The 14442-nt window shown below is 42.6% G+C and overlaps 1 protein-coding gene across 2 annotated transcripts in view; it reads right to left on the bottom strand.

Moving 5' to 3' along the window:
- LPCAT2 (lysophosphatidylcholine acyltransferase 2) overlaps positions 1–14442 on the bottom strand; it is a 70663-nt gene that overhangs the window by 34203 nt on the left and 22018 nt on the right. For both annotated transcript variants that reach the window (XM_058706774.1, XM_058706775.1), the window contains 3 exons: positions 13899–13933; positions 10829–10883; positions 101–183 (listed from right to left, as the gene is read on the bottom strand). In XM_058706774.1, coding sequence (XP_058562757.1) covers positions 101–183; positions 10829–10883; positions 13899–13933 — 173 coding nt within the window. The remainder of the gene's footprint in view (positions 1–100; positions 184–10828; positions 10884–13898; positions 13934–14442) is intronic.

Here is a 14442-nt window from a genome sequence, read left to right as displayed (position 1 = left end):
CAAACAAACAAAAAAACAAATCCTAAAACTATATAAAAACCATATATTTACCAATCATTTAAAAACTATTTATTGATTATGATGATATATAGAAACTCACTCTGCCATTAGACTCCGGACTCTACAGGCAAAAAGGATGGGATCGCTTTTTTCTTCATCATTTGGTACTTGAACAGGCATAAACTGAAAGACAAACATACCTTTCCATTACAACTGTTAGGCCTAAGCATTAAATGCTACATACATTAATTTATAAGCTGTCTGTCATTATATTAAATCCCCCACCTTCCTGGCGCATGGGTTACATGCTAGACAGGGAACAACATTGTGTGCCACTCAGCGGATCCGTAGTTCAGCCCTGCGTCTTTCTGTGTGTTAACTGGTAGGTCTCTGGAGTTTTCTTCACTGTTGCCTGGACCCTAACAAGAGGGCTGTGATCACCCACTCACTTCAGTGCGATGAGGATGAAAGAAGCCAGTGCCTGGAATATTCTGGAAGTTGTAAAGCTGTAGGTTCTGAGACCTTATTCTCCAAGCTGTACTTCCTACCACTTCCAGCCCTTTGTGTGAAAATGTTAGTACCAGAAGTAACCTGTTTCTTATGATTTATCTTCTCTACCCACGCCTGTGTCAGCCATATTTTTATCATTTGTTCAAATGTCACGCTTTGCATTTCTTCTGCTCTCTTTTTTTTTTTTTTATTTTTTTTTTTCAACGTTTTTTATTTATTTTTGGGACAGAGAGAGACAGAGCATGAACAGGGGAGGGGCAGAGAGAGAGGGAGACACAGAATCGGAAACAGGCTCCAGGCTCCGAGCCATCAGCCCAGAGCCTGACGCGGGGCTCGAACTCACGGACCGCGAGATCGTGACCTGGCTGAAGTCGGACGCTTAACCGACTGCGCCACCCAGGCGCCCCACTTCTGCTCTCTTTTAACCCTTAGCATCGGCTTTCTAGCTTTTGCAGAGTATCATGTGTTATTTTAAATTTTACTTTTTTTCTCTACTTGATATTCTGTAATGTCTCATTTGTACTGTTCTTGTTTTATTTACAGTTTTCTAACATTTAACAAGATTTTGGTGCTATATTGAACTCATTGCATATTTTTTGAGCACCTACTACATACCAGGCAAGATTAACAGGACTCTATTCCTGCTCCAAAAAAGATCTGTATTTTACTAGGATAGACCAACTAACTTAGGTTCAAGTTATAAAGGTCACATGACCAGGACTCAGCCCAAGTCCTATCAGATTCTAAAACCCTTGTTTTCCCCACTCAACCATCCTTCCTGGAGTATGAGAGCAAGGGATAGGAAATGATTAATTTGGCAGGGGGCAGGGAAAGGCAGCCAAAGAAGCTTTACAGAAGAGCTAATACTTGATCTTGGCTTTTTAAGGATAAACATGATCTCGCCAATAGCTACCGTTCATTGAATTATAACTATGAACCAGGCACCGTGCTAGGGGTTTTATATGCATTATTTTCATTCCACCAGTCCTCTTGATTTTAGTCACAGGATTGGGACTCACATTAGAAGACGTGCTTAAGACTTCATGGCCCATTTTCATTCAATAAATATTGCTGAGGCACCTCCTGTATGCCAGGCATTGCACTAAACCCAGAAGACAGGACAGCAAAGCCCCTGCCCTCAAGGAGCTCTCCATGCGGTGGGGTAAAAGTTATGACAGATGAGTGCAGTCTACCAACGAGAGCTCCCATCCATTAAGCACGTACCATAGGCTGGGTACGTGCCGGGTACTGTATATTAGGGGCTTTATAAGATTAACTCTCCACAATTCCTTGAGGTCAGTTCTACCACTTGCACTTGACGGGCGAAGAAAGTAGCTTGAAGAGGTTAAGACCACACACCAGTGGCAGGATCGCGATTTGAAAGAGAAAGAAGACTGTATAAAGAACACCACTTTTGGACTCATGTCGACCTGTTTTCAAATCCTGTTCATCGCGTCAAGAAGCCTTTGGGCAAGGGTGATTCAGAGATGAAGTGTGAGCCAGGGGCGGGCGTGACCAGGTCCAAGCTTTTGAGCAGAAACATCGGTTGGTAGGAGTGGACAAACCAGAGAGGAAAAGGCTAAGAGAGCAGGGACAAGCCCTGGGGGGTCTGGAATCACCCCGTGAGAGAAGGAAAGACCACGAACAGAGGGAGTGAGGGTGCAGAGGCGAGCATGGATGCAAGTGGTACGGGAGGACAAACTGGAAGGAATGGTAGGACCGTGCGCTAGGTGACATTGACCGCCATTGACCGCTAGGTGACACAGCCTCTCCCAGGGGACGGTGGCATGCTGTGCAAAGAACACTGTTTCGGCCGCTTGCCTTCTTGTGTCCGCGGTGAGGTCCCGGGAAAGTCATTCAGCCCTGATGAGACTCACTTCCCCCTCTTGTCAAGCGAGGAAGTTCGACTCGACGTTCTCGAAAGCCCTCTCCAACTGGAATTCGACGGCTAGCTTTCCACTTAGGATCGTTATTCTTTAAGATGGAAAAACAGGCTAAGCCACCAGAGGTCCCCACATCACTTATGTATCCAGAGCAACATCCGATCTTTGCAGATAAATCTTTCTCAAGTGTCCCTCCATCCTGTTCTAGATTTGAATTTCTTATGCGTGCTTAGTAGGAAATCCAAGGAAGCAAACAGGACGTTAAAAATCAATGTTCATAAAACGTCTAGCAAAAGAATACAAAAACGTTTTAAATTGCCATATAATTCTTCACTTTAAAAAAAAAAAAAGCCACACGATCATTTGACACACGCTTAATCTGTAGGTCATAAAAGCACATCCTTGAGAACCCTGAAAAACAAATTACGGCTACACTGTTAACCAAACATAATACGACGAACTGTGGGTTTAATTCCTTTTACTGCAGGTAATATTTTCCGTGAAAGAATTTTTAATAACTCTCATATTGGCATGGCATTTTATTCTCAATGAAGAAAATCCCACTGAGAGTACAAAATAATTAAAAGCCTGTATTTGACCCTCACGGGCCTTGGAGGCCTCCCATGCCTCCTGAGAAGCAATTCAATGGAAATTCTCGTAAGAAGTCACTTCTCCTTGGAGCGGACCTAGCCCTCTTTAACACATTTCCATTTTGCATGTAGACATTCAAGGCTCACAGCATATACGTGTCCTCTATGTGGGTAGGGAGACTGGCTGAAGACAGGAAAACGTGATTGTCATTGTCTGCTACTGTCCCCTAATACACAGCTCAATACTGCAGGGTCTTCAGGACCCCAAATTTTCTTTTCTACCTTCACTTTCTCTCACCATCCCGAGTATCCGCATGGATGGTTCGTCAGACATGTTGATCTCACGGCTCTCCACCTGGTCACAGGTGCTCTCAGCTGTGCCTCAGCCAGGGCGACAAACATAGGACACTAACCTCTGGCAAGTTCTTCCATGAGAATTTCCCTTCGTCGCCTATTAGCTTTTACTTCTCTAACCTGGTCCGGCACAGACTGTAAGAACCTGCTAGTGACCCTCAGGACATGCTCGTCCCTCCCTTCCTGGCAACAGCTGCCTGCCTGTCCCCACTGCCCTTCAGGAGTCAGACACCTCCATGTGGACTTTCTGTCATCCAGACTCTCCCCCTTCTGCCACACCCATGGCGCCAACCACATACCCATGATCGCCTCTCCTGCTCCTGCCTTCCCATCCCTGCTAGAGACCACTGCGGGATGCTAAAGAAAGGTGCACAATCTTACGGGCTGAGGCTCCTCCGATCCATGGGAAGCTCCATAGGGTCCTTACAGCTGCTTGAAAATTATGTGATTTTCCCCAGGTGACCATACCACCTCCAGACTCAGAAATAGTTTTGTTTTGCTGAAGGTCTTCCCTTTTCCTTTTAATCATGCAAGTGTGCCCCCAAATGTGATCTCAATACTGAGTCTGTTTCCTTAGTGTCTGTGTGACAGGTGAGGATCAAGTTACTTAACATGAACCTCACTGCGGCTTGGATATCTGTGCTGCACCTGCTGCCGTCATATCTAAATGTTTCAAACACGGTCTGTGCTTCTCAGGTTGCAGTCCTGCTTTCCATCCCAATGGTACTTCACGCTCAACTTTAGAAGGAAGACAGTGAAAGAGTTAAGGACATGCGACCCCAAAACAAACCACTTTGGTATACTGATTATTTTGAGCTGAAGGCGCTTGGAAAATAGCCAATGTGGGGAGACGTTTTCTCTGAACTTCCCTTACCTCCCTAAAGTCAGCTACTCCGAAAGGAACTCAGTTGTCCCTCATCTGTCCTAAAGTCCCTCCTGGGGAGTTTCATCCAACAGGGAAGATGGACTCTTACCGCAGGCGGCGACACGACTGGAATTTGACATCACACACAGACAAACGTGATCACACGCTATCATAGCTCCCGGTCTATTCTTCCCAGGGCCCACCAGTCTTTCCAGTCTTTCCTAAAAACCACTGACTCTCCCCTGCGTGGCCTACCCCCTCCCTCCCCTTCCTCACTACTTTTTGTGGTATCCACTTTTTATTCCCCATGACGCCTTGCACACATATTAAAAATGAATAGATGTGTGTATCCTTTCCCCTATTAATCTGCCCACCATGAGATTATCTCACAGATCCAGCTATGGAACCTCGGTGGGGAGATGGCAGGCACTGCCTCCCCACAACAGCCCAAGTGAGCTTTCCCAGTTCTTTCCCATTGCTCCCGAGACTGGCTCGGGGCCTCGCTTCAGTGTGCTCTGTTCCTTCCCCTGCAGGCTCGGCACCAACCTGCCCCATCTAAGGGGAGGCTAACCGACATATTTCCCATGCTAACACCTCATTTGTCCTGCTGGTCTGGGAGTGCCCTACCTCCTCCGGGGCCTTAGGCTGCATGCAAGATAAAGTCAGAATTCTTCAGCCCATTTTGAAGGCGATCCGATATCCAGAGCCAACCCTTTACATGGCTACTCAGGCCCAGCAAAACTGCCTTATTCATTGTTTCCTGACCACGCGGGGCACATTCCTTTCTACCAAATGGACCATCGTGAAAAAGAGAAAGACTGATGAGTGACGATACTACAATCAGTCTTTTCTTCTTCCAAGTAACAGGAAAGGACTGTAACGAATCACTCTCAACAAACGTGGAGTTCTGGCTCTTCTCGTGATTCTTCTTTTAAGTCTTCAAGAAAGAGCAAATGCGAATCAAGGAAGGCATTTACGAACTAACATTCGCTGCTTTCTTCCCTGAAGAACAGAGACATTTAGAGGATAAGGAAATACAAGTGAATGCTTATTGAACACCTACCACGTGCTAGTACGTAAGTAACCTTATTAAATGCTAACCACCCTATAAAAGAGGTGCCATTATCCCCATTCTACCACTGAGAACACAGGCTAGGAGAGGCTTAAGTCATTCGCTCGAGCACATACAGGTTGGTAGCAGCAGAATTGGAAGAAAAGCCCAGCTAATATTCTTTATAAAACATTCTATTTCTTTTTTTAAAAAATAATGTTTATTTATTTTTGAGAGAGAGAGAGAGAGAGAGAGAGAGAGAGAGGCAGTGTGTGAGCAGGGGAGGGGCAAAGAGAGAGGGAGACACAGAATCAGAAGCAGGCTCCAGGCTCTGAGCTGTCAGCACAGAGCCCGATGCGGGGCTCAAACTCGCGAACCGTGAGATCATGATCTGAGCCAAAGTCGGACGCTTAACTGACTGTGCCACCTAGGCAACACATACAACATTCTACTTCTCTGCTACTACTTAGAAATTTCAGAATTCTACCGAGTTCCAGAAGAAATTAGCTTTGTTAAAACAAGCACATATATAGGTTTTATGTGTGTGTGTGTATTTGCGTGATAGAGGTTTTCTAAAAGGCTTGTTTGTTTTAGATTCAAAACTACAAGTCATATGAGTGTGTTTGGATAATTAAATAAACTACATAAACATACCTGAACCTTTCCTAAGTAATAAACTCTTTGGAGATTTGAAAGGTTGTATTGGGGCGCCTGGGTGGTTCAGTTGGTTAAGCGTCTGACTTTGGCTCAAGTCATGATCTCTCAGTTCGTGGGTTCGAGCCCCGTGTCGGGCTCTGTGCTGACAGCTCGGAGCCTGGAGCCTGCTATGGATTCTGTGTCTCCTTCTCTCTCTGTTCCTCCCCTGCTCACGTTCTGTCTCTCTCTCTCTCTCTCAAAAATAAATAAAGATTAAAAAAAATTTTTTTTAATAAATAAAAAGTTGTATCTATCTATAGGGATTGGTCATAACACTCACTATTACAATCCTTTCCAAAATCAGAATTGTTTTTTTAATTAAAAAAAAAATGACCTTCTCTTACTTGTGACAATGGACTGCCCACCATAAAGTACTCTAAGTCCAATTTTAACCGCTAGAAGCTTGCTTTAAGCTTTGCAAAAGAATTTACTAAAACAAAATGTTTCTGTCTGCCTACAAATCATTTTTCTGTACCTGTATTATAATGGATAGCTCTGAATACAAATAGAGATGTAACCTATGAAGGAGGAAACAGACTGATGATCACTGTGAATGCCCTGTTTCCATTCATAAAACAGCTGCTGTCCACATAGGGCCCTATAATCTGGCTTTGCTTGGATTCTCTTTCATGAGATTCACTAGCAGGCTGTTGCTTTATGTCACATTTGGGGATGTTTCCTACTAGCTATCTTCTTCCCTATGCCCCTAAGCCAGATGCTTATAAAGACATACGTGTGAGGTAGCTGGCCAATAAAAGTAACCACTCAAAGACAGTTTAAACACATCCACTATGCCACTATGATCCAGAGAATAACTTTCAGGAGAACCTTCTGCGGACACACATGGCATCATTGTTCAAGGATGCCGGAAGACCAACTATAGAGGGTGTGAGGTTTGGACCTGATTGTATTTTTAAGATTCAAGAATCAAGGAAATAATGGCCTTTTCAAAAACAAGTTCTCTGCTTAAGAAAGCAGAGAGGGAGTGAGGGGAGGAGACATTACACTCCCTAGGTGTTAGCTATCCAATGGTTTTGGTAACTACAGAGTTGGAAAATCATCATCAGTGAGGAGTGAGTTGTAAAAGGAAAGAATACAGCCTTCAGCATCCAGAGATGTCCTATGACTCACCAAAAGGTGGGTCTAAAAGGTCTAAAGGATACCAAATGATCCACTCAAGTTCATTTTAAAAACTGCAAAACTTGGGGTGCCTGGTGGCTCAGTCGGTTAAGCTTCTGACTTCAGGTCAGGTCATGATCTCACGGTTCACGAGTTCGAGCCCCACATCGAGCTTGCTGCTGTCACTGTAGAGCCCGCTTTGGGTCTTCTGTCCCCTCCTCTCTCTGCCCTTCCCCTGCTTGTTCTCTCTCTCTCTCTCTCTCAAAAATATATAAACATTAAAAAAATAAAAAAAATAAATAAAAATAAAAACCGCAAAACGTAAGACCACATTCTTGAACAGTACATCTTAATTAAGCTTAACTGGTTACTAGAAGTTCTAAAGTTCTAAAAACATATGTAAAAAATAATAACTAGGATTTCCATCAGTTGTAATGAACATGGACGCTGGGAGGGGGTGCTTCTGAACAACCAACACGACTGTAGTTGGCACAACGAAACACGCCGAGCCTTCTAACTAAGCTACATGTGTGGCAGCTCAAGTCGGGCATCCCCAGATGTGGTGCAGAAGCCGGAGTTTTGACACAGCGCCCAACTCTCCAGGGCCCTGAGCCAGGGTGTGGACACAGAGAGCACCAGACGGGCTGTGGGATACATTTTTCAATTGTGCCCAACCAGGGGGAATTAAAATATTCAAAAGTCATAAAGTGGTGAGAAGTCCCCAAGGTGAAAGGTAGCATCATGAATCTAAAATAAACATAATTAAAATAAGAAGACTACATGTGAAGGCCACAGAGTCCCATCCTCTTGCCCTGCACCACAATTCGAACACATTGAATCTTACCAATTCAGCTATTCTAAACCAGGTGCTAGCCATTTTGTTTGTGAAGTTATCAAAGGATATATTCTTTCTTTGCCAGCAAATATTATTCAAACAGGTCTAAGAACTGGCTGGAGAATGCAAACACTGTAATGGAAAAGAAGGAAGGAGGGAATAAAGGGGGAAGGGAGGGAAGGAAAGAGGGAGAAAGAGAGAAAGAGAGAGGAAAGAAAGAAAGAAAGAAAGAAAGAAAGAAAGAAAGAAAGAAAGAAAGAGGAAGGAGGGAAGGGAAGGAAAGGAAGGGAGAGTGGAAAGGGGAAAGAAAGAAAGAAAGAAAGAAAGAAAGAAAGAAAGAAAGAAAGAAAGAAAGAAAGAAAGAAAAGGAAGGGAAGGAAGGGAGAGTGGAAGGGAGGGAGAGAGAAAGAAAGAAAGAGAAAGAAAGAAAGAAAGAAAGAAAGAAAGAAAGAAAGAAAGAAAGGGAAGGGAAGGAAGGGAGAGTGGAAGGGAGGGAGAGAGAAAGAAAGAAAGAGAAAGAAAGAAAGAAAGAAAGAAAGAAAGAAAGAAAGAAAGAAAGAAAGAAAAAGGAAGGAGGGAAGGGAAGGGAAGGAAGGGAGAGTGGAAGGGAGGGAGAGCAGAAGGGAGAGAGAAAGAAAGAAAGGAAGAAAGGAAGAAAGGAAGAAAGAAAGATAGAAAAGGAAAAAGGCTATGACACAGAAAGGAAATGTGGTAATAATGGTCAGGACAAAAAAATGAGGCCTTTGCATACCTCTGTTGTAATAGTTTGACCACTGAGACATGTGCTAGACAGTTCTAGGTACATTTCCACATCTGTTGCTAGATCTTGTTTTAGCTGGGGAAGGGTAAATTTAGAGGAAGGGGCAGCATATATATTATATAAACAATATCTTCCGATTTTGCAGAGAAGACAGGGTGGGTGTTTTAAGTATAAGTTTCCCTTCCTTCCTCCCTCCCTCTCTCCCTTCCTTCCTTCCTTCCTTCCTTCCTTCCTTCCTTCCTTCCTTCCTTCCTTCCTTTTTTTAGAGAAAGCAAACAGAGCTAGTCTATCTGCACAGCTATGGAAGATGGAAGAACACGCTTGGAGTACTTAGAAATAATATAATATTTCTTCCTGACAGGGCTTCCCAAAATATATCCTATGGAACACCGCTTCCAGGAGGTATCCAGAGAAAAAGGGATATGGTGGTCACACCATCTCAAAGGCACTGACAGGTCTTGAGAAAAAGAAATCTGATTGATTTTATTTACACTGGTATTTCTCAAACTTACTAGAGTACAGATTACTGTTTTTCTCTAGAAACATCTAAGTATATTCTTTTTTTTTTTTTTTTTAAACGTTTTTTATTTATTTTTGGGACAGAGAGAGACAGAGCATGAACGGGGGAGGGGCAGAGAAAGAGGGAGACACAGAAGCGGAAACAGGCTCCAGGCTCTGAGCCATCAGCCCAGAGCCCGACGCGGGGCTCGAACTCACGGACCGCGAGATCGTGACCTGGCTGAAGTCGGACGCTTAACCGACTGCGCCACCCAGGCGCCCCCTAAGTATATTCTAAGAAGTAGTGTTTTTTTGATCACATTGAGAGAGACCGAACTGGTTTTAAAGGTGGGGAAGTGTGGCATACAATTAATAAATAGATCGTTTCCTGGCAAGCAGACAACCTGTAAGTCTCCAGAAAAATTTCACCAAAGTGAAACTCATTTTGAAATGCAATTTGCCCCCTACATCATTTGGTATTTCTGACCTCTGTGTGGCTAAATGACTAAGCTATACAACAACAAAAAACCAGTATTCTTGTGGGGCGCCTGGGTGGCGCAGTCGGTTAAGCGTCCGACCTCAGCCAGGTCACGATCTCGCGGTCCATGAGTTCGAGCCCCGCGTCGGGCTCTGGGCTGATGGCTCGGAGCCTGGAGCCTGTTTCCGATTCTGTGTCTCCCTCTCTCTCTGCCCCTGCCCCGTTCATGCTTTGTCTCTCTCTGTCCCAAAAATAAATAAAAAACGTTGAAAAAAAAATTAAAAAAAACAAAAAAAAAAAAAACCAGTATTCTTGTGACTTAAATTCCATGTCCTGTCACTGGGAGCATGGGCCCCCACTCAGGACTCCGAAGTAACATATGCAAACTTAGAGTTCTCATTGCACAATCTACGGATGCAACTGGAAAATGAAGGCAAGAGCCTGACTCACTCTTCTGACCCTTCTCTCTTCAGAGGCTCCCTGAGGGTATCACTAGAGCCAACCCTACTGACTCTGCATTTATGAGTCCATTCCTCATCATTGCTCGCATCTAAGAACGGTTCTGGAACCTTCGTTCAGAGTCTTAAAAATCTGGGGCCAGGATTTTCAGAACCACCTAATTGCTCCCGCACTCCCTGCCTGTCTCTGCGACTCAAGCCCAAAGACGGCCAAACCAGACCAAAAGAATGCTGACGTGAGCTGCCTCCCAGGGAGGATTTCCGCAGGCTTTCCAGGTGCAGAGTGAGTCCAAAGTGAGGGCTTCTGACGTCTGTGCCTCTCCCCAGAGTCCAAGTAGCACCTCTCCGCTCTGACAGAACGTACTCTTCCAGGAGCCGTGGGGCTCCCTCGGCTGCTGTACGTAGCTCCTTTTGTCAAGATGTGAAGCATACCACACCGTCCAACCGGGCAGAGGTCAGCATTGAAAGGAGGATGATGGAAACCAGTTATGCAAATCTGGTCAGCCAGGGTGGTCGCCTATGAAAGTTCCCAGAAGCCAGAGGTTTTCCCTGATAGGATTCCAAGGGCTGGATCTGACAGCCAGGTGGACAGTTTGTAAAAGACCAGCGCCTATTTTAAAGATGGCGGATTTAACCGCCAACCTTTGTACAGTGGGGCTCTCGAGACTACAAGTGCAAAATAAAAGGAGAGGCCAAATCTCCAGTTCCAAGACTGTTTGTGAATGACTTACCTCAACTTCCACCTTTGTGAAGAGCTGGCAGAAAGTGAGCATACAGAGCTGAATGCTGAGGAGAAAAAAGAACAGGCCATCTTTATACGGTAATACAAGCATCATCTATATTACCCGACGATCCTTTCTTTATAGGCAAACACTGCCACGTCACGCTTCATATATATATTTTGTGCTTATAAATGCCACACGGCAGCTGTAACACTCCTTGGGCGTAAGCAAGTATCCTTGATATTCCAAAGTTAAATCACCAAGTACAACACCAAATACGTACTTGTGAGTCAGAGCTGCAGCTCGGCAGACTAAACCCCAAATGTGAAGTCTCCTTGACAACTCAGGCTCGTAGGCCTACGAGCCTAGAGAAACTACCGAGGCCACATTTTAAGGTACATACATGTGCTTATAGGAAAACTCCTGAAGTGAACATTACATTTCAAAACCCTTCTCTGATATTAAAAAAAAAAACAAACAAAAAACCAGTGGGCCTTTCCCTAAAAGTGGAAACTTTATCATAATTGTCCCAATTAATAATCAATATTTTATTTAAGAAATTTTCCGAAATGTTTCAAATTTCATTGCAAAACCAGATAAAGGCTTTCTTTAAAGTGGTTAAAACCAACCCTCTCAAAGATAATTTCTGAAATAGTTGTTTCTATGTACCTTTCTAATATATATTTAGATTCTCTGGATAGGATTTCTATGGGATTTTTATTTCACCTCATTTAGACAGATGACCCAGAAATCTGGCAGAGTGGATCATACTACATGAAAGAAATCAACCAACCTTTTTTTGTGTTTAAGAAGCTAAAATATGATTTAGCTATAAAAATTATTTAAAGGGGCTTACTTAAGACACGAAATTTAGAAATTTAAACAAGGAACTTAGTTAAAAGAAGGAATTTAAGAAATAGATGTACCAATTCCGTATATAATTATAAGTTGTTAAGTATTGGTTGTCAAACTTCGCATCTGAGAGGAAAAAAATATTTTACTATTAACCCCAAGCAAATAAAATCAATCCACATTGTCTACTATAAAGTAAATTGTCCCTGAGTTATTTAAATTGAACTTTTGAATTTGGTGATTCACACAGACAAATCTGTTCTGAAAATTCTGAATGCTGGAAGGAAGGAAGGAAGAAGGAAGGAAAACGAAACAAACCAGGCATAAGATCTCATTGAACCTGTGTTGTCCAAACAACACTTCTCAGACCCACACAAAATGGCTTTTCCATAGCTGCCCTTTCTCTGAGTGTATTCCCCAAGTTTATTAACTCTCTCCCTTAGGCTGTCTGTCTTGGTATAGAATCTCTTCCTTAGAATCTGAGTCTAGACTAGCCCTGGGAGCAGGAGCAACTGAGAAAACTGACTTAAGAGTAACAGATTCAGTGCTAAATATCGTATGAAGCCCACTGGAAGATTCGGGCAGAAATGAGAGTGACCACAGGCCAAGCACAATGTGGCATTTGGACAAAACAAAGCCGTGCCTTTTAAAGATTTTGTGTTTATCACTCCTAAGAAATCTTTAACTCCTCAAAAAGTGTTTTCCTCTCTTTTCTGAATTCTCTCTCCTATTTTCTTCTTCCCTTTGTCACACTTGTTAGAAGGCTGGTTTAACCAGAACACTCCATTTTCTATCCTGATCCCCCTTCCAAGAAGGCCTTCTCCTACTTGACCTTCATGCCTACCTGGACTGCTGAAAAAGTTTGAAAAAGCCATACTGAGCGCACTGTGCATCTGAAGTCACTATCTCTGCAAGGCACTTAAATTGTCAGGGCCCTAAGGATGACACAACTCAGGAACTATAAAGACACACTATATCCAGTTTGTAGGCACTCCTTTTTCTAAAATACTCTCATACTATTTGTTTCTTCTCACTTGCTCTCGTACAAAAAGCTGAAAACCAGGAACCCGAGATCAACAGTGGCACAAAACACGTATTCTAGCCAAATAAATAAACTGATTTCCTGAAGAGTTAAAGACCACATAATGCCTAGATATTCTTTACAATTTGTGGTCTTTATTTTGAGTGTCGTTTACTTAACTTCAACTATGAAGGACTGAAGCGTAATAGGAACATACATGTTTCACATGTTAATAAACACTAACACATGTGAATGGCCCATCAGTTACCTATTCTGATTTAAATTTATTATTTTGATGCAATTCACACATACGAAATGGAGAAAATTGGTATGCACCATAAAAAAAATCTGACTTTCATACATTGTTTGGATTATCTAAGAGGTATGCAAGGAAGTCACAAGATACTTGAAGGCGAATGAAGACTCCCTTTTAAATAGGTCCAAGTGGTTGTCTGTGCATCGACAACGTTATGTAAACTCTCTATGTAATAGTATCAAAAGGCATTGCTGGGTAAGCCCCAGGCAAAGTCCTCACATCCAGGCATTTTACATGGCTCTCACCAAATATAAACCAGCTCAGACTTATCCAGGGGGAACTCGACAAAAACGTCTTGAGAGAAAGTACGATTGTACATGCTCTGTTCTTTTTAAAGGCCTGTTTCAGTGCAGCTTGCTTAATGGCGAGCTGTATTCCTCTCCTGTCTTAAATGTTTATAGAAACTGCTGATCCCTCTGCTTTTAAAATCCAAGAACGGAACTGAAAGCTTAGCTATTTTCTCAACTCAGATCAGACATATCACAGCTATTTTAGGCCATATGACGCAATGACTCCGGACTGCTTAAACCGATATAGTAAAACAACAATGGAGACACCAGATAACATGCTAACTCTGCAAAGGGAATAAAACTACAAGATTAAAGCTAAGTAGGGTGCAAACTGGGTCACTGGACTGTTTCTTAAGGATTGGTAGCTACACACGTGAGACCCGCAAGAACACGGCAGACAGCTAGAATTCTGCACGTGGCCGGCGCTGGGGGCTAACAGGAAAGACAGTGATGACTTTCTCCTTTACAAGATTCTAGGATTTGATTAGAAATCTTTACTTTCACGAAAACAAGGCTTTAAAAAAAAAAGGAATAAATAATTTTTCTTTTTCTTCCCTGAACAAAATTTATATAAACCAATAATAGAGAGAAGCAACTTACAATGTATATCCCTGCCATGTCCACGTCACGGTATCCTACAATAACAAAGGTGTTTAGACTGTTAGTTCAGAGAAAAAAAAAAAGCTAAATAAAATCAAAATCTTATTTTCATATTGGTACTCATATACGTCCCTGCTGAATTAAAAGCAGTATGTTGAAAAGTAAAACAAGCCTATTAAACAACAGCAAATTGCTCTATGAGTTCTTGGATTATATCTCTACATGGCAAAAATCTGTTTTCTATACGTAGCCACCTATCTTTTCATGAAATTAAGTTGCTTTTAATTCTTAATAGAATTCTGAGCACGGTTAGCTATTTTTTCTCCTAATGTGAACACATCTGGATAATTAATTTGTTTATAAAGCCCAGAATATATCAGTTCTCAAAAAAAAAGAGGGGGGGTACATGCTTGGGAGAAAAGATTAGAGTAGTACATAGTGAAAGGATTTACATAAATGCCAAATAGGCAGGAGTACAATTAAGTAAATCTTGATAGATATTAATTTTTTAACTAGGGGATGTCCAAAGGTGAGAAGACAGCCA

This window comes from Neofelis nebulosa, chromosome 17, assembly GCF_028018385.1.
Source record: "Neofelis nebulosa isolate mNeoNeb1 chromosome 17, mNeoNeb1.pri, whole genome shotgun sequence".
NCBI lineage: Eukaryota > Metazoa > Chordata > Mammalia > Carnivora > Felidae > Neofelis > Neofelis nebulosa.
The sequence above is the reverse complement of the archived record's forward strand: the minus strand, read 5'-3'. Positions and strand labels throughout refer to the sequence as shown.